The following is a 21,634-nucleotide window of genomic DNA, read 5'->3' on the forward strand; positions in this document are numbered from 1 at the left end:
TTTGCCAGCTTAGAGTGTTTGTCTTTCTTATTTTCTACTTGTTCATGGTTTGGGCTTTTTTTGCCTCCCGTACTTTTATGTTTTTCCCTTATTCACATGTGCTACTCAATCAGTGAAGTATTATTGCATCATTCATCTGCAACAGCACCATGTTGTGTCATGGTTCCCGTGCACAACACGATGCTGTGAGATGTCCCATTTCTGTTAGCCCAGATTGGCCCAAGCATGACTGGGTGTCAAGGCTGAAAGCCAATCAGTGGGATCCAGAGACTAGGGCCAGATAAATTTTCAAGGCTGCATGAAAACACCATAGGGACAGATTGTTTCACCGTTGGCTACGTGCTGTGTATGCTATCAGAACTGTACGAGTCACAGATGCATTAAGTGAAGGTGGACATTTGGGCCGGCTGAGTGGCAAACTAGTCTTATCCAATCTTGAGTGTTAAATTGTAGGCTGTACATGTTTTCACTCCCAGTTTAGATTTTTGGTGAACTTTAAGAATGACTTGAGGCCCATTCACACGATGATTGAAACACTGGATGGCTGTTGCTCGCCCTGATTTACAGTGTATGGTTGTTTTTGTACTCCTGTCTTTATTACTGGAATAGATCATAGCTTAACGTCACCTATAATAGAATAGATCATCGCTTTAAGTCACTCAGAGTAAAACATGCAACCCACACATTTTGCAGTGATCTAAATGACGCGTAAAAATATCATCAAGCACCATCTTTTTTCCATCTAAGAAAGAAATGTGACAGTATTCTGACAAAGCAGCGTGGCTTCCTTGTTCACAGCATCTACTATCAAAACTGAGCTCTAGGGGACCACTGCTGCTGTCAGGTGTGAGAAACCTCCTCTGTATTTGGGGCTATGATTGTTGAGGAAATGCACAGAGCAAATAGTGCTACTAGATAGCTACAAGGGCTTGCATTCTTCCAGTTTTAAGTTAAAAGAGTGCTATTTTACACAGATGACTGTGAACACCTGAAGCATAGGTTCACAAATAAAATTGGCAGTATATTTAGAGAGAAGCTTGCTCTCTGTTTTTTAACAAAGGCTTTAGGAGACTAAAACGGATTAGCAGCTGCTCAATTCTGGCAAAAATTATATTCAGAATTAATATTGAGGCAATTATCATTTAACCAACTGCTCACAGACTGTGGAAAAGTTGACTTTGTCTTGTTTCTTTTCCAGTTGATCAGATAGTTATTAAAATATTTTCTAGGCTTGCAACAAGAAACTTACTGAAGAGTTTCACAAAGAACAGACCTCATAATTTCTTATCCACACCCAAGGACATTAATTGCAACTACGTTAAAACAAAGAACAGAAGCAAAATTCTCACAGACTCTAAGTTTAACAGTTAATTTGTGTTACTGTTACATACTGGGGTAGCTACTTGGCTGGGAAGCACCAAGGCATGGACGTGCATGCTGGGAGCTACCGAGGCCTTGAAGAGGGTTGGACGGTAATATGTTACAATTTCTAAATCTATTGCTCAAAGATGCTCAAAACATAGTTTCACAAGCTTTTAATACTGGAATATAATTACTTCCAATGAACAGACCCGAATAAGGGAAATGGTAGCACCAACAACACCAAACAAAAGAGAAAGAAGATCATGAATCAGACACAATAGACTGTCATATTCAGGCTTCTCCCCAAACTAGACTGTTAGTAAACTAGACTACAAAAAACAAACCTGAAATCTGGAATGCCGGTATTCCCAACTCAGCCTATAATAAATGTGAGGAATAGTGCAAGTGCTGATGGAGGTGAGGGAGCGTGAGAAGGAATCAGCCTGACAACCACTCTCAGGCATCATATGAGTGCAGGTGAGCCTTCTGCTGCCAGTCAGCACTGGAGATAAATTGGATAGCAGGTTACTCAGGATGACTGAGAAAGAAAAGCTGGTGCACTGAAGCACATGTAACAATCCACATTGGAAATAGCAGTTGACCAATAATTTCTAGCCCTGATGCAAATGATGTTTTACTATCATGAGGTGAAAACTTGCCTGCAGTAATTAGCTATATCCTGTGGAAGCCCACTGTATTCTATCTGCTCAGCACCAAGCAGCAGACATATTTAGAGACAAACTGGTGTAAATGAGTAAAACATTTAGCATTTAAAGAGCATGATCTTTCCTTTTACACTTGCAAGAAGCAAATATATGGGTTAAAAGGGGAGTGAGTACTGGACTTAATTAAATTTCCACTGGGTATAGCGCAATATTTTCATTTATTTAGAGCCATTTAACCAAGAAATCTGCTACTGCGGGATCAAAGTTTTTGCAAATTTGCAAGTAAGAGAGAGTACAAATGTTCTCAAGACTACTGACTCCAGAGATAAGAGAGGAAAGATTAAAATGGACTCTATAAGAATCTCATTGATTTGCAGTAACGGTTTGTGCAATGTTAACAAGTATTTTTCACACAGTTCTACGGGGGTTAGTACCATACGGTGAGCTACAAAGGAATCTGTGAACTATCTACATTCTTGAAGAATACAAGTGTGTTGAACATTTATCAGCATTTGCTGACACTGTATTAGCACCTAAAGGGCCCTAGTGTGCTGACAGGGTGACATATAGATCCCTATAGACAAACTGAAGAAGTGGCAAAGGTGCAGTAATTGGGTGAAGCTGTCATTTACCATGGTTAATGTTAAAGGCTGGTCATCCATCACGTCTTTCTGAAAAGTAACACCTGTTTCTCTGTCCCCAGGCAAAGTTTTCTTGCAGGATTTAATCAATCTTGTTGTATTTGTCCACAGAATATATCTAAGATATTTAGCATTATACACAAAATCACTGCATTGCAGTATTATAATCCTGGCATGAAATAAGATGTTGATGATGATGCAGCAAAAAGAAAAAAAATAGCTGTTGTGATACGGAGAGCTGTATAAAAGTTGGTCATCACTTTTCCAAATAGATCCTGGACATGTTTTCAAAAGTCAACTTTCTTAGACAACAGTTGATGTCTGCAGCAGTGTCCATCTTTTTAAGCAGCCTGTGATGGTCATTTGAAAGCAAAAAAAAACCCCAACTTATTAATTTTCGCAAAGCAGGGAAAATGAAAAGACGCCAAAGTATTTTTCGCTCGCAGTTTCTAAATATGGACCACATACATATGTATTGTAATGATAGATGCAATTAATAGGCAGGTTGAAGAGGAAATGTTGGATTTGTAATGTCTTTATGGTTTTTTGCAAGTGTGTAAATGATTCCTTAATGTATTTATTCTGCTTGTCAAAACAAATATATATACATATATACATAGCTGGATTGACGTGATCATCTTTACAACAAAATGCTCAATTTATGTGGCCTTTACTTTGTTCTTTACACACACAACAGAACATAACAGAAAAACTTTTTCAAATACTATAAATAAGACATCATTTAATTATGTCTTTTTCTCTGAATCTTTTGATGATGGCTCATCTACAGCATTGCATTCAGTTTTCACAATTTAATATTAATAAACATTGTCATCTTTTGCAGATCTAGATCCCCTTTTTTGCAGAACCTGTGCCCATCTTTACTTCTGAGAAACCCCGTCTCGCTAAGATGCTCTTTTTGTACTCTGTGATGTTACGGACTTGTTACCGGTTAACCTGATTAGTTGCAAAATGTCTCTCCAGCTGTTTCCTTTTGTTACCTAGTATAGATATAAATGTTTATATGGCTGTAGACCATAATAGACTGAAAGTTTTGTTTCTGCCTCAGAGCAAAGAGGAGAGTCAAAGAGACGGCCAGATGGTGAAGCTATCCAAATTAAACGGAGTGCAGAAGATTGAAGACGAAGGGGAAAGAAGGGAGATGATCACCCCTGCCCTCAGAGAAGCACTGACAAAGCAAGGTGAGGAAAGAGGATTCAGAAAAAAAATTGAGGATTAGCAAAAGAGAAGTCACAAAAGCAAATTAGAAACCAAAAATGCCAAGTTACCAGCACTGATAGCTTACTGACTCAGTCAGTGGTAGTTTTATGGTTCTTCAAGGTGTATTTGTAAAATTATATATCGCTTTCTAAAGGAACATCTGGTGGGTGTCACTTGTGACTGCGAATAATATATGCATGTTATCTAGCTGCATTGCTTTGCATTGTAAACCAAAGAAATCTCATTACAGACAGAGTGCACCAGCTGCTCTCAGCATATGTTTAACCTTCATCTTTCCACAGAGGGCAGCAAAGTTTTTTTCACTTTAAACATAGATTGTTAGTTATGCCATTTTTTTTAAATTTATGTGGTACTAAAAGGTATTTGCATAACAATTTAATGTAACTCATATGGCTAAAGATGTATTTTTGCAATTCATTAAGTATTTAATGGCTATCAGTGCTTATTGCTCTGGCGTACTATGCAGAAAGAAGAAATTAGTTGAAACCATTGGAGTATATTTGGGTTAATCAGTTGCTGAAATTTCATTACGTTTTAACCTTGCTGATGAGCTGTTATTTAAAGGTTCAACATGGAAACTGTGGGTGGGTGCAGTGCATTTCAGTTCTTGCTTGTTTAAGATAGTAAGTTCAGGACTAAAGATTAGCTTAAAATGTTAATCTAATGTTAACTTAATGTCTAAATAATAATATGAATGTATAACTAGTGTCTGTTTTAACTGAGGCTATTTGAAAATTGGACTGTTGTATTAAGGTTTAACATTATCTAGTAGAAATAACATCAAAATATTCTGTTTAAAAGGTCTGTGAATCCATCACTATTTATATTGTTGCTATTTTTTTCCACTGTGCACCATGTGCTGATTTTTTTTTTTTTTTTTTTACTCATTAGGTCTGGATTTTACTATTCTACTCTTCTACTATCCCACTATTAAAACACAAGCCAGCAGTCATTTTCAGCCAATACCCCCCACAGTTAGCTTACACAACACTCTATAAATAGGACACTGAACACAGGACTTCACTTCATTTGACCAAATGTTGACCTATTTCGTGGTGTTTATGTTGGCAACAATTAGTCCTGGAGGGCAGTTTGTTTTATTTAGAAGGAAGGATGAAAGTTTTGGCATTGTCTTCATGGTTTTCAGCCTTGGAAGGATATGTTTCCTGTATAGTCTTTTCCTGGCATGGATTGGATGCCAGTGTCACATACTGCTCTTGTGCATTGTCCAAAAAAGTTTTAACACAGTGCTGCACAGTGTGCAAAATAGTTTTCCATCAGCGAGGTTCAAGAGAAACCTATTTCAAGAAAATAGTGACAGGGAAGGTCATAACTAGAAGGTAGAGGTTAATTAGTAAATTATTATTAATTATTAAAGTAGCTTACCAATGTCACTTTCAGTCAGTTCCGGTAGTGTGCAACACACAGAGTTTGGCTTCTTCTTTGTGCCACACACCAGGTAAAGCTTTCCTGTTTAGTTCAGACAAGAAAAGCACAAAGTCAAGAGTGTGAAACCTGTTGTGGGGGTGATATCTGTGGTATCTTTGTGCTTAAATTGTCACTCTAATATGTAAATTGGCAGTCGTCTCTTTCATTACTTGGTGGAAGACCAGTTAGGCCATTGTCTCCCTGCTCCTTTCATTCCCCTCAAGCAGCTCAAGAGTGAAAGACAGAGTATCACATGAGTGTAAACTGTTTTTATAATTTTCATATTCTCCGATGCTGTTTCTCTGAAATGGTGCAGTTATCATAGAGTGTATTAAAAAGACGGACACATTCTCAGTGACATCAACTGTTGGTTTGTGAAGTCTAATGTGAATTGAGCATATTCATTGTCGTCATCTTGTGTTTTAAACCTGACATGATGGCGAGGGGAGGCTCTCACCGGAAGAACTGAGAGACGCTGCACACATGGCATCACTTCATTTTTCATATTCAGAAGACATGTCCATCTTTTATATACAGTGCATGGAGACACACAAACACAAAGATAATCATTGTTCTTGTTAAAGTCACTAATAGCAGGTCCGATTCAGTACTGTGTTGTCCAGAGTCTTGTAGACCTGCACTCAGTTTTTTTTGTTACTTGTGAAAAGATGATTCAGTGGTAAGCTGTTACATTGAAGTGTAAAAATCAAAAAAGTGTATTTCATTCATTCAGCCTTTCCTGCAAATATACCCACAAACAGCCTCGATGAGGAACATTTTGTATTTGACTAATCTTGCATCAAACCTGAGATCTGTGGGAGCAGTTCGAGCACAAACACACCCCGGTACAGATGTCCTGCTGTGTTTTTGTGTTTTAGATATTTCATGAAGGTTTTAATAGCAGCTACAACACACACAAGCTTCCAAAATAGGAGGCTTTGTTTTTTAAACTTGCTGCCTACATTCTTTGTGTGGCTTTGTACTGCTGTACTTACTAGAAAGCTATTTTAAATGATTTTGAAAAGGAAAGGCAGCCCTTCTTCTTTAATCTATCACGTTTTTTTGTTTGTTTGTGTTTTTTCCTGGGATTTCATGAATGCGTCAAGTCATGAGGATAAAAGGATTCCATCTGACAGATATTATAGAGCGGGACGGATTTTTTTCTTTTCAATTTTTTTTAATGAGGGAGAATGAGGAGAAATCCACATCCGGCTGTTCATAGTGGTTTGAGGCCATGGTGTTAAAAGGGATAGAGAGGCCCACCTCAGGGGCATTTGAAACACTTTCCTCACAGACCTTTTTGTGCAAAAAGGGAATCTGAAACATTCTCTCCTTTCTCCCAATGACATGGCTTCAAGCTGCCAGTAGACACTTTGCTGGATATGTTCAGTGGCTGTTAGCATGGGGCCATTAAAAAATCAGACTTTGTGAATGTTGAAAGGCTTTACTGAAGTAAAGCTATAAAAAGTATATTGTCCATGTTTCTTTCAGCTTAATTTGACTTGTGCAGTTCTGCATTGTGAAGTGTTTCACTGATTTGATGCCGTATTTATAACACGTTGTGTTTTTACCTTTTTGTGAAGGATATAAACTGATTGGGAGTCACTCAGGAGTGAAGCTTTGTCGATGGACTAAGGTAACGAAATCAACCCTTTTAAATAAACCGTTAAAACACTTCCTTTAAATTATCTCAAATTTCTATTACAGCTTTGACAAACTGAATGCATGAATTGTAATTCATTTATTTATTTTAGTCTATGTTGAGAGGAAGGGGAGGTTGTTACAAGCACACTTTCTACGGTATTGAGTCCCACCGGTGCATGGAGACTACCCCCAGCCTCGCATGTGCTAACAAGTGTGTCTTCTGCTGGAGGTATGTGCTTCTCAACTTCTTCTCTTTTAGTTTGACATCATTAAGGAGAATCCTAAGTGATCCAAATAAAAGTTAATCTTTCAGCCTATCAATATTAATACCCTAGTAGAGTACATGTCTTATTTATACTGTGATTTAATTAAGATGCTAGTCCTTCTGGGTACAGGCTTTATGCTTCCCATCTAGGGCTGTGCAATATGACCAAAATCTCATATCCCGATATAAGAATTTTATCGTCCCGATAACCATATGAATCACAAAAATATAACATTTTCTGTAAATTCTGTGAATCTCGGGCAGCTCCACTTGCGTGAAGTGTTTCCAGCTGCGCGTCATGTAGCTGGAGTCGAGTGTTTTAACCGATGCATGAAACTATACATTTTTAGACATAAGTTGTAAAGGCCGCCGTTTTCTTTGTGAGTATTTATTACACGGCGTGCTGCGGGGAAAAGCCTGTTCTAACGTTTGAGTCTAAGGTTTATTTTTTAGCACCTGGCGGCTCTTTTTTTAATTCTCATCTGTAAATAATCTGCTCTTTCACGCGATTATTTTGAAAAGTCTCAACGGGATCTTGAGCTTTATTGTGAAAGGTTTATGTGGAACATAAACAAGCGGACACGCGATGCTGTTACCGTCGTTGTTGCTAACGACAACGCATTAAAAACGGCGCTTGTCCGTCTGTAGTGTGGTTATATTAAATGTAAGAGAAAGAGAGAACTTTAAGAAATTAATATACAGTGACCATCAAAACGATGAAAAAATATTGCCGTAAACAGTTTATTTTGCGACACCACGAAACAAACAATAGCGTAAAATGAAACGATAGACGTTTTTATATCGTCATCCGATATATATCGTTATATCGAACAGCCCTATTCCCATCACTTTAACTGTCCATTGCTACACAACTGTATATAAGGTATAACTCCAACATGTGTTTTCCTGTTTTTAGGAGTGTTTTTATTTTGCTATATATTAACTAGTTTTAGCCTGTTTGGTTACTAACTTGTAGGGTTTTTTGTTTTTTTTAAACCAAACCCATTTAGGGTTTAGTCCAGTCACTGTTGATGATCTCGCTGTTCCATAGAAGTTCATGTTTTATGTGCAGATGGATAATGGTCTGCATAGCTGCAAGGCCTAAATGTGGACACTGATTCATCATGGCATTAGTGAGAGATTGGGCCTTTTACCAACTTCAAGTTCCATTTGAAAAGGCGACTGTGTTGAGCACTGAAAGGTCGCTGTCAGAATGTGCTGTGGTGAACTGCTGCCCTGTCAACACAGATCTGCCCGTCTCCCTTACTACAGCTATGTGGGATGACAGGAAATAAGCAATTTCGGGGCACAGCTGCTTTGTTCCTGCTGCCCCCACCATCCACCTCTTTGTGGCAACAGGTGGATCAAGATTTTCATGGACGCCATCAGTATATGTCACGTTAGAGTGTGCATACTTATCTGACAGAAATTTGTGATGCCCCAGGATTTGGTGTTGCACATAGACATCACACTTGGATAGTTGGAACGTGTTATTAACACCCAAAGGGAGAGCATGCATTCTTTCACTTAATATGTTTTTATAGGGTGATAATACACACGCCCACATAATTCACTTTCAATCTGTGAGTAAATAACTTGAGTCTTAGCATTTGGCACCTCGTTAAATGCTCCTTTTATTCTAGTGAAATATGTCTTTAACTTTTTAAGTGATGTTTGTGTTGAACAAACGGTCTAATAGTCTTGGACTTTCTAAATCAGAATTACCATGGAGTAATACCACCGATGAGGTGTAATGTCCTTTGTTTGTACTGAAGCTGGTTTGGAGCCCATATTTACAGTTTGTTTAGGCCATTTATTCCATTTGTAGCCACAAGCAGTGTTCATTTTCCCTTTTATGCTCCAGAAGCATGTCTCCAAAGAAGGTAATACCATCTCTAAGGCTACAGTGGTTGCTCTTTGATTAATATTTAGTTTGCTGTATTGCTACATTTGGTTGGTGCTTGCTGAAGCAGTTACATCTTGACTGCTGTTAGTTCCTATTTATTCATGTTTGTGCTCCACTAACAGACATCATACCAACCCTGTCGGCACTGAATGGCGCTGGAAAATGGATCCTGCAGAGAAAATCTTGGAGGATGCCCTGGAAAAGCACCAGAACATGATTCGACAATTCAGAGGTTAGGCTTTGAGCAGGTGACACATGCAAACATGAACAACAACATGCATGTTTTTTCTAAATGTCTGTCTGGCTATTTGTCTGTTTACTTATGCTTATGCTTGAAAGTGTTCATCATCTTTGTTAAAATGAACATAGTCACAAAAGTGTGCAAGAATAAGCCATTTTGCACTTTTTCTCCTTAAGGTCTTCAGCTTGGAACTTATGAATTCTTTTAAACTTAATGAAGTAAAGTTCACATGCAAGTGCTGATGATCTGTGGGGCTGATGAGCTGTTTCATCACATTGTTGCTTTCCTCGCTCATAAATCACTTTTCAATCGCAGATCCACAGACACACAGTGCATGCAATCTTTGATTTCCACCTCCTGTTTGTAACAACTCCACTCTTTATTTTCTTAAAACTTATCAACATTTGAGGTATCTAAGTTAGTAATTGGAAATCAAAGATTTAAACCTATTTGTACTCCCATTTTCTGGACTATGCTTCTACTGCTTGTACTAACATTGCTGGCATTTGGGACTTTTTCTCTGGCTGCTACCAGCTTTGGCTGAGAACGGCTGGCTGGCCACTCAAAGCTCAGTCCAAACAGAATTTACTGATCCTGTGTGTATGCCCCAAGCAGATTTTCTTTGAGGTTTTCAGAAATGTTGTCAAAACATAGTGGTGACAAATTTATCAGACGTTAAGTAAGGCAAACTAATTCAGAAATATTTTGTTCCTCGTGTGGATTTAAAGGTAATCAGCAAAATTAGGTTAGAGTTCAGACTAAGTTACTCCTTAATGAGTTGTAGGAATAAAACAATGCTTATACTGCAATGTTCTTACACATAAATGTAAGAATATTTTATATTGTCTGTGTTAAACAGTTATTTATTATTCAAAATATAGTGGAAAGGCCTAGCAAAAAGATTTCTTAAGTTTTTCATGTATGTGTGGGCCATTTGATTTACAGTGATATAAAATAACAATTTGAGAAGCTAAATGTATGAATGTTTTTATATTTTTCTAGATAAAACAATTGTGAATAATTAATAGTCAAGAATGTGTTTGCATCTGTTTTGTTTTGTGACAAGCTCAAAGAAATGCGGATAAATTCATTACCATATTGTTAAAGACAAAAGTGTTTTCAAATGTTTTTCAGACTCTTGCTCTCGAGTGTCAGCTGTGGTACAGAAATACAGTCTTACATTATTCCATTCCAAACTGCATTCTGCTCAACACTGGATGTTACTCTGTCCGTACAGCCTGTTGTGACTCTAGTTAGCATAAACACACTTGCAGAGACCATTTCCATCAAGCCCAAACCAGCATCTTTCCAGTTAAACTCTTCATCTTATTTTCTATCGTGCTCATGTACAAGTCAGTACTGACACCATACACTTACCTGCATTATGTAATATGATATTATATGGCTAATAAATAAAATATTCACATGATTGCTAGGCCGGCATGTAGGACCTCGGTCCAGCCAACTATTCTTGAGGCCTGGCCTGATCCTGCAACTTTACGGTCAGAGAGCTGCCTCTCTAACCTCAAAGCTGCTGCTGATCCCATTATAAAACACTGCAGACATTGTGCTCGTGAAATGATATAAATGCAAAAAACTTCTGAGACGTATCTTCTTCAAAGGGGCTATTTTATAGTTAATATGATTCTCAGAGCTGAGTTTAAGGATATATATAACGCACATCATCATAGAAAATCTAATAATTTTTTCTTGATGTGGTTGCAAAAGAGCAATGGCATACCAATGGTTGTCCTGAATGCCACCTTCATATTTCTCTTAGAGTTAAGCCCCCCAATATTTCACAAAAGACATTACAGTAAAATGATAGAAAACGTATATTTTCAACTTTGCAATTCTAATTAGAGGCATACTAAAGCAAGGCACAAGCTTCTATTGTCATCATCATCCATAATCATCTTTCCAGTTGCACTGTAAGACCACATTATGCAGCCTTCAACTTCTTTTACAATTGACAGTGATACATTTTACTCTCTCTAGCACAATGAAATCCCCAGACAGTGGCTCACAAAACTGAATAAAAGGTCTCAAGTAGCAGTTTAATGTCAGGCACAATTTATAATGGATTTATAATGAAAGCTATTACTCGTAGTTTAAAAGCATAAACGTTAGCTTATTACCCTGGGATCTGCTTGTTGAGTTTGTTTGTATTCTTTGTAATGTTGTCTTGATGACTGCATCTAGGAATAAATCTGTGTTCTTCACGCATTAGGATTGCCATGATACTAGAATCTCAAGCTTGATATCAGTACCCAGGAAAATACTCAATACCATTTGGAAAAAACAAAAAACCTATAAGGTGTGTAAATGGGATATTTTAAGATTACCTTACATAGTGCCAAAAAAAAAAAACCCAAACAGACACCAACATTTTAGCTTGTCTGAGGTAGTGCTGTTGCTGGTTGCGTTGCACCAAACCTTTATTGCTGATCAAATAGAAAGGTAGGCTGCAACAATTTCTGTCTAGTTCCTTCCTGGTAGGCTTCTCAGCTTCAACCTATGCATGACACGAATATTTGTTCTGTGCTGTTAAATTAACACTGTTAATTATAACGTTATGGATGAGCATAGCTGCCTAGTTGTTACCTTAATGATGACTTAACAGGAAGCTTATGTGGCTGTTTGACAAAGGCTGTTCTGAAAGTACCTTTGATTTGTCAAAGGTTTTATACCAGATACACTTCCTGATGCAACCATCCCAGTTATGGGATGCATAGTTGCATAGTCTACTAGCTTATGACCCCCCTGAGGCTAGGTCAGTGGCTATTGGGTAATTGACGATAATTAAGCGTCTAACATTTACGTATGCTCCAGGCAAGTTAACATTTGTGACAACTGTTTAATCCTTCAGTGTTTCTAAAGTAGGAGCTTTGATGACCTCTCAAAATTCATGTCAACTGCTTCAGCCAGTAGTGAGGGGAGTGGTTATGTGACTGTCTATCTGCAAGTGCTGTGTGAAGCTGTGTGTCAACTGCAGGAGTCAAAGAGGGCACTTTCATATAGATACTGTTGCAAACGAGTATCTAATCTCAATCATTTTCATTACCAAGCATAATGAACCCCAAACTATTAGTGATACGTATCCTGTATTCAGTATTTATCTAACTGTCCCACTTAATTCTACACTCTAGGCAGTTTGTTACAATTCACACAATTATTTATGTCACTGTGCAACAGAAGCTTGGTGAAGTTTACTTTGGCAGACAAGTCAGCACATTAATTAAATATCTTGTAATGTCATTCCCTGTTACAACAGCATGGCACTTTCAGTACATGAAATGTCTTTCTTCATTCATGCATACTGAACTAACCTGTACCCTTTTCATAATGTAAAGGTGCAGATACACTGATATGAGTGGACAGTATCATGACAAAGTCTTCAGTATACTCAACTCTTATACAAATTGAACTCAGAAAAGAAGCCTGCAAAGATAACCAAATTAAATTGTAATGCTAATGCCACTTTTTATTTATTTATATATAGAGATATAAAGATAGATCCATATAGATATAGAGATATAGAGATATAGAGATAGATATAGAGATATAGAGATAGATATAGAGATATAGAGATAGATATATAGATATATATGGATCTATATATAGATATATAGATATAGATATATATATAGGGATGGGTACCGGTGTCCGGTGCCATGATGGCACCGGTTCTGACATAAACGGTAGTAACCAGACCGAAAAGCAGCTCACATTTCGGTGCTTTATTTCGGTGCTTTTTTTTTCCTGAGCTGTGATACACTTCTAGCCAATCATTTTACGTTTCCCAGGATAGTAGGCGGGGCCAGGTACGTACGTTCAGTTAGAGCAGAGCTACAGATTAAAAATGTCCAAGGCGAAGCGGTCAAAAGTCTGGCTGTACTTCACAGTAAAAGATGCAAACTCAGCAGCAACAAGTGCTTTAAGCTGATGATGTGATATTGTCAAAGGAGGTAACACCTCGAATCCGATGAAACACCTGGCGACGCATAGCGTTTTTTTTAAAAGCCGAGAAATGCGCCGTATTTGATAGCTTGCTGCGAGACCTCACACTGTGCACGTTGGGTGGGTTGCCAGTTATCGGACCGGAGCAACATCCCCCAAAAACCCGAAGAATAGAGTCCTGGCCCCTAGCCCTGCCAGTGTAGCAGAAATGATGAGGATGATGATGGCAGCAGAAGCCGTTCTTTTCTGCGTGAGTCGCTTAATGTTGTCCGTGTGTAATTTACGTTGAGTAGGCTAACCACGTTATTACATTAATGCATGTAAGGTGAACTAGCAAACATCATCATAGCTACATGCGGCTGTCCTCTTGTTTGATGGCAGATACTCCCTTCACCCTGGACAAAAAGGCTAAAATGACCAAAGAAAAAGTGGGAAACAGCTGAACATGAGAGGATTTTGGACAAAGTTTGTGTTTTTTTTCCATTGTTTAAGCACTGCTTCCAGCCAAGAGTGATACCATATATGCCCCATAGCTGCAGAAAAGGCTAACATTGTTATCTTTTTACAAAAAACAAAACAAAACAGCTGAACATGAGGTTTTTGGACAAAGTTTGTGTTCTCCATTCTTTAAGCACCGGTTTGAGCATCGTTTAAGCACCGGCACCGTTTCAAAAGTACCGATTTGGCACCGGTATCAGATAAAACCTAAACGATACCCATCCCTAGATAGATATAGATAGATATAGATAGATATAGATAGAGAGAGAGAGATCCATATATCTATGTAATATACTTTTTATAATCTGAGTGATCCACATAATTCTCTAATTATGTGAGAATTTAATGGAATTTCGCATATGATACTGTGCAGTGTCATAACATTGACTCCAGACATACAGCCAGACTCATAAAAACTATTCTCAGCAACAAGAATAACCAGAGGTCCTAGAACAGATGGTGCCCCCCCTAGACCTGATGTCAGCATCATCAAGTCAATCTGAGGCTACATGAAGAGACAGAAGCAACTAAGAGTTCCTAAATCTGCTGAAGAGTCTTCTGTCTTTCAAAGATCTTGAAAAAAAAAGTGTGTGTAGACACACATTAGTGTTTAAAAGCAACAAATACTGATTCTTTTTTGCTCTCTGCATTACTAGCTACCAAGTTATTAAAAATATATATATACCGGTGTATATATATATATATATATATTCATGATTCATATCAAGATCTTCTGTAAGATTTCCTGAATTTAGTCTAAAAATGTCTTCTGTTCTGGCTTGAGAAATATCACATTAAACCCTTTGAATATTCTCTGATACCATTTTCATGTTTGTTTATTCCCTTTATTACAAATTCCTGCAGTGTCATACTGCTTTTAATACTTTATACCATTTCCAGGCTGGAATCCCAAAAGCAAACTTGGCCTGATTAAATCATTCATATACCTACATACTTCACATTATCTCTCCTGCTCTTTTCAGTGTTTTTGATTTCATTCATCAACATTCTTATTTCAATTTTAGATGAATAGGTGGATGGATAGATAGATTTTTAGCATGGTTTGTGTCCTTCGAGATCTCAACACAGCTGAAAAATGAATGGGAGGTTTTTAGATCCATCTATTATAAAATGCTCTCCACCATGCTCTCAAAACACCAAATGAGCAACTGTCTATTGGGTGAATGTTTAAAACCATTACTGTGGTTATTTTTTGCAGTTTATTCTATGGATCTTCTGTTATGCAACACTTTGAAGGAAATGGATTAACTGTTTAAGAGCCTAGGATCAAGAGTTGAAATGAAGATATGTCAAGCCCTAGATCTCTCTTGTTCATCTTCACATCTATTTCTTGTGACTCTTTGGTTATGGGTGTAAGGAAGAGGACTCCCTTACTACATTTATTTATATTATATTATCTGTATAGCACTTTAAGCACACCTTTCACTTTATTAAAAGCACCTTATCAAGCACTTTATTTAGCATTGCACTTTAAGCCTGGATTTGCACAGTAAAACATTTACACACAAGAAGTTTAATTATTTATTGACTATTTATTGGGAATTTTAAAATCAGTTGGTAGCCTTGTTTCAGATCCTGCACAGCTGCTCCTCATCAAGGAATATGGTGGTTGTCTGTGAGGAGAGAAGAATGGTGATTGAGATTGTGATTAAAGTTTACCAGTAAGGAACACTAATGCAAATGTGTGTGTGTGTGTGTGTGAAATCTAGGAATAAAACTGGTGCAAATAAGTGTTTGTAAGATAATGATTACTCACCTTTCTTGCCTGTGTCCTCTTCAAGGTGTTTGGGCAAATGTTTCCCCAGGGGTCCAGACACCATTTAAAGGTTCCGGGAGAGACCATGGGTTAAGAGAGTGTGGTGAATCTTTTTGTGCTTGAGGTTTCTGGGTTTTTATAATATTGGGTTTGGTGTAAAATTAAAGTGTGAACTATTTATTAATATGAAAATGTGAAATTTATTTATGTATTTATTTATTCTAATTGACATATAGTGTGTTGTGGTGGAAGGTTGGGATTTAATAATTTACCTGAGAGTGGAATAATGGTTTAGTCCGTGACAGCTGAACATATTTAAGGCTGCCAGTTGTCATTAGAGGGGTTGATTGTGCTGTGAAGAAGCTCGACGAGTTAATTGTTGTAAGGAGAGCTGTATAGCAAATAAATACTTTTTGTTCCACTACACTTGCCTTGGTCCATCTCACTGTGTTTCCAGCCGCTAAGGGCTGCCCTGTTACAATGGGTAATCACTAAAACAGCCTTCAGTTCAAAACCTCACCTCAGTCTATTGCTTCACACAGTTGTTTTTTGTGTCTGACAACTATGATCTACTCCGACATTGACGTCTCTCCTGCTAGGTGTCCCTGGAGTAAAGCCTGACAGGTATGAGGAGGGCCTAGCAGTCAAGCACTGCGCCCTGTCCTTGGTTGGTGAACCAATCATGTATCCTGAAATCAACAACTTCATTCGCCTCCTCCACCACCATCAGATCTCCAGTTTCTTGGTAACCAATGCGCAGTTCCCCCAGGAAATCAGGTACAAGCAAAATGAAAAAATATCTTCTTTGTGTGTTACATGATCTTTTTGTTCTTACTATTAAAGTAATCTTAAAATAAGTTTGATCTGTTTTCATACTTTAATAACCTACCTAACCCTAACAAGAAGATTAAAGAGTTAGTCGGCGGGGGGAAGATAATCCATTTTTCAGTGCTTTGAGCAGCACATAATTTCAATTAACCTTCATTAAATTGATGGATTTTTAAAAACCTTAAATGTTTGCATGTACTGGGATAATTTGAACGCTTTTCTATAATTATATTAAAAAAAAACATTTAAACCATAATGGCTGATTGTTGGTACCTTTGCCTGAGTGTGTAAACATATATTATTTTCTGACTTTCCTTATGAAGGTGAGGTCTCTGTAGTTAATCCGTAAGACATACTGTAGATTCCAAACCCATTTTTTCCCCTACTAAAAAATTCCTAACCACGATAAGAATCAAGGTCTCGATTGTTTTTATTAATGTTTCTTTCACTACAGCTTCACCACAAACACAGTTAGATACTAAGTGTAGTAAGTGAAATGTGCCTTAGATTCAGGAAGGACTGTAAGCATCAACATGAAAAGTTTTTGTGAGTCACACTCAGTGTAATGTGAAGTGTAAGACGAAGTACCAAAAGTTTTGTCAGGGCAATATTGTCATGCTACAAAAAAGCATGCTGAAGTGCACATCTGTTGTATTATTAACAATGTTACCTAACACAAAGGTTACTTTGTTTGCAGACATGTTTTATTCAAGAATAAGTTTTCCAATTGAGTGTTGGTAACTGGTAAATGCCCTGTTTGTATAGGGCTTTACTTAGTCCCTATGGACCCCAAAGCACTTTACACTACATTCAGTCATTCACACACTGGTGATGGCAAGATACATTGTAGCGCACTGACAGAGGCGAGACTGCCGGACACTGGCGCCATCGGGCCCTCTGACCACCACCAGTAGGCAACGGCTAAAGTGTCTTGCCCAAGGACACAACAACCGAGACTGTCGGAGCCGGGGCTCGAGCCAGCAACCTTCCAATTACAAGACGAACTGCCAACTCTTGAGCCACGATTGCCCATTCTATGAGTGTTGAATAAATCTGCTAAATTCTTGATTAGATCAGCAGACAGAAATTTTTATTGTATTTTTATGTCATTCTTCACTCCGAAGAGGAAAGTTACCACTTCTGCACAAACTAAATTTATCATTGCCTTTTAATCTTTCAGTGGTTTTGTAGCCACACAGACTCTTAGTGAAGATGCTGCTGCTTGTTTAAAAAAGAAAAAAATATTGTATGTGTTCCCATTTAGTACACAGAATACTGTTGACACTTTCTATAAGTCTAGACTGTAATGGATGAATGCTGCGTGAGCCATTTGAAATGAACAGGATATTGACCTCTCTATCAAGAACCACTTACCGGTTTTCACGACACACACTGACATATCCAATATTGTGGCTAACTGGCCTGTCACAGGCTTATCACATAGTCATCGAGCAAGTTAAAGGCAAGGACACCAGGCATCAGCCATTTATCCTGTCTGCCAGAGGTATCTTATAGGAGATGAGCTGTTGCACTTTGGGTTGGAGAATCTATTCCACGGCTCTTTTAACAAGGGGAAATGTGTTTTTGTTTTTTGCTTTATTTGTTTTTTTTGTTCTTTCACCAGTATTATAAACGTTCTTCATGTGGTACTTTCTGCTCTATTACTCTTTTCTGATTACTTATATGACCAAAGTTCAGTTTCACCCAAATAAGTTTTTTTTTTTCTTACTTGATATTTATAATAGGTACTCTTTATTTTTACAGTTTCTTTCTCAGCTCCAGCTCAGTATTCTCCTTGTTTATTGATTATCTATAGAAAAAGAAAGAAAACCATTGCTTCAACAACAATGAGTATTTGACTTGATGTTCTTGTGTCACTGAATCAAGTTGGCAATTAATCACGTTGTCTGAATAGTGCCTGCATCAGAGAACTGTGTTTTCTTAGGAGAATGTAATTTTTGTTTTAAATGCGTCTTAAATTTTGCAGCAGCTACATAATTCTTGTCTTTTCTCAACCAAATTCTTTTTAGGAGTTTGGTGCCAGTTACTCAGTTGTATGTCAGTGTGGATGCCAGCACCCAAGACAGTCTGAAGAAGATCGACCGGCCACTTTTCAAGGATTTCTGGCCGCGCTTCCTGGATAGCCTCAAGGCCCTGGGAGAAAAAGTAAGCTTTCATCCAGGATCTTAGACAAGTGATCAGCTGGGCTGTGGGGTTCAGTTTGATAAAGAATCTGACTCCTCGGTAAAATTCAACTGGATAAAAACTAGCATTATTAAATTATCTGCAGACTTTTACGATAGCATGGTATTGAGCCCTAAAAAGAATGTGCTTGCTTTCCATTGGGACGCTAAATTAAAAGTAAAAATGTTTTTCACACATTCATACATTGTTATTCCTGTCCTAAAAATCTTGGCCCAGAGCCAAACCACATAACTGTCCTGGGTTACATAAAAAATATAGCAAAAATTAGCAGTGGCAATGTAGTATTTTAATACCATATTTTAATTGAAAAGAACGAAAGAAGTCATTCTTAAACCTGCAACGCAGATGTGATAATTATCAGTTTTATACTGTGTCAGTCACAATTAAAGTTTTAATGTGTGGATGTTATGCTGCTGTTAAAGCCTACAGAATTTCACTAACCTGAATGTTACTGTAAATATGATTAATTTAGTGCCTATAAAATAGTTGCTGATATGTTTTTTTCCCAGGTCATAACAGCTTACAGCAGCAGTCTTTGACTAATACTGCTTAACTTGATCGACCTTTGTAGAAACCTCAGAAGGAGGGGTCTTCTCTGTTTACCCATTTCCATATATTGACACTGAGATCCCAACAAATGACAGGGAGCAGCTATTCAAGTGTGAAATGTCGCCTTGCTATTCTGCCTGTTCTTTTTGCAACTTTAAGAGAAACAGAGACCTATGTTTTCATTCTTATTGTGGTGACAGTGACCTTATCGACTTGTCTTTGTGATCTGTGCTCATAGATTCATTTCAGCAGGTTTAAAGTGCTTTCAATAGACTTTTAGAAGTTTTTGTCATTCCAAGAAGAGGGAAAATCCATTATCACAACCTCCACCTTGCTACCTGGCTGCTTCCCCCCCCAAATAAATAAATGGGTCTATTAACCACCAAATGACCTTGAGAAGGATAAAGTCTGCAGTGTCTCTATTGCAAATAAAACCTGTTCAATAAGTATGTAGATACTTTTTTTTTCTTCACATTTTATGTTGCAGCATTTTGGTAATGTCAACCCTCCTTCAGCTAACACTGAATTATTTATGTTGTTTGTTTTTTTTAAACTTGTATAGTATATTAACTTATAATTAAATTACTGTACAGAAGACATGAGCAATCACTCCTTCTCCCCCCAAAAGGAAGGGAGTATATAATCGGTTCAATTTGTTTGTCTGTTTGTTTTCATGCAGTTTTCATGATATCATTTCCAAATTTTGTGATGGTATGACCATTCTTCATTTCGTTGTTCTCGTGACAATGACAATAAAGTTTCTGATTCTGATTCTGATCCCAATAGTAGCTCGAGCTGATCTAATTTTGGTGACAATGGCATCATGGTCAAGGTCACACCAAATATATTACCCACAGTTTTTATGGATAGTCTTAAAACTACATTAGGTCTTGAGTACTTAGGCTGGTTAAGCATTTGACCTTGACCCCTCCATTGTTAGTATCCAAGATCAAACTTGACCTTCAAATTCAAGAAACCACATTGAGTAATATATCATATGAAAGGGCGTGGAGTGAGCTTTGCAACACACTTCTTATTTTTTCAATGAGATGCCCTACGACATCTCATTGATACCATAACATGCTTATATTTGCCAGTATTTGCCCATTATAGCCCCTTATATATTGTATACAGGTTTCTGTCTGCCCACTCTACCATGAAAGTCAGATCAATGTACTGTACAGGTGTGGTTATGATTGTTTTCCTGGAGCTTTTTCATTTCCAAATTGGATCTCTGAAGCTTAGTGGTCATCAGCTCTCTTACCATGGTTTATTCTCTGCCACTATTTTTTTTTATTCCCAACACGGAGCTGTGTCTTAGCATTGCAGGCAGTTTCTGTGAAACTTTTGTTTTTTGCTTTGATATAAAATATTATATACATATTTCAGGTTAGAATTATAAATACATTTACAAAAAAAATCAAAACGTATTTATTATGGAGCAGCAACATAACATACAAATTTGAAAAATACTTTCTCAGCTGTATCTGTGATGAGCCTGTGTCCTCATGTTTAATCCTTTAATATTGGGACTTATTCATTAATGCTGCCCAGCTTGAGGTGTTTTTCAGTGCTTGGCGTGAAGCAAACTACAAGTGATCATCACACTCTATTTGGATCTATATCACCAGTTTAACCTGACCACAGCAGGAAAATATGAACGTGCTGTAACTGCACATATGAGATGTACACACACGTGCACACACAATTTTACCCTGTGGCATATTTACTGATTTCTGCCTGCAATCTCATTATTGTAAATATTGCTCCATTGTCTGATAGTCGGATGAGGCATCAATCAATACAATTATTTCTGAAGTTGTCAGAAATATCTGATATCAGTTTTTCTTGGCTAAGCATTTTCATTTGCATATTGCATATTAGCGATACTAGCGATGACATCTAATGCGCACAATCTGTTTTGCATAAATGTCAGCAAAAGTCAAATCTGCAGACCTTGCAATTATGTATGCCGTGCCATTCTGGGGGGCATGAGAATGTTGCATATTGTTTGTTTTTAATAGTTTGAATTGTAGTGTGTGTGTCCAAAGGGTTGGCTGGAGCTCAGGAGGTAGAGCAGGTCATCTACTAATTGGAAGGTTGATGGTTCAGGACAAAGTACATGAACACAGATGTTTATTTAGCATTAGAGGTCATGTGATTCAGTTCAATATGGATGTTGTACCTGTACTTCTGTGTTTGCATATGCACATCTGACTGTAATACTACAGCATGTCTGTGTGCAGTGTCCAGAAATAACCTTTCTGTTGCCAATCCCCCTCCCATCCCATTCACCTCCCTGTTCGTAAGTCTTCATTTCACGGTGGGCTCTCTCTCCATCCTCTTGAGCGCTTATCCTTTATGCTCTCTGTTTGACAGCTCTCCTCCTCTCCCCCACTTGGCCTCCCTGCCAGTGCACTTGG

At 37.7% G+C, this 21,634-nt stretch overlaps 1 protein-coding gene across 1 annotated transcript in view; it reads left to right on the forward strand.

Annotated features, from left to right (window-relative positions):
- Positions 1–21,634, forward strand: part of tyw1 (tRNA-yW synthesizing protein 1 homolog (S. cerevisiae)) — a 53,425-nt gene that overhangs the window by 9,627 nt on the left and 22,164 nt on the right. The window contains exons 8-13 of the mRNA XM_085370331.1: positions 3,738–3,870; positions 6,922–6,974; positions 7,093–7,211; positions 9,276–9,385; positions 16,229–16,406; positions 18,488–18,623. Of these exons, the coding sequence (XP_085226457.1) occupies positions 3,738–3,870; positions 6,922–6,974; positions 7,093–7,211; positions 9,276–9,385; positions 16,229–16,406; positions 18,488–18,623 (729 nt within the window). The remainder of the gene's footprint in view (positions 1–3,737; positions 3,871–6,921; positions 6,975–7,092; positions 7,212–9,275; positions 9,386–16,228; positions 16,407–18,487; positions 18,624–21,634) is intronic.

Source organism: Diplotaxodon limnothrissa, linkage group LG14 (assembly GCF_057381915.1).
Source record: "Diplotaxodon limnothrissa isolate DT_005_m linkage group LG14, D_limnothrissa_male_GT1.1, whole genome shotgun sequence".
Taxonomy (NCBI): domain Eukaryota; kingdom Metazoa; phylum Chordata; class Actinopteri; order Cichliformes; family Cichlidae; genus Diplotaxodon; species Diplotaxodon limnothrissa.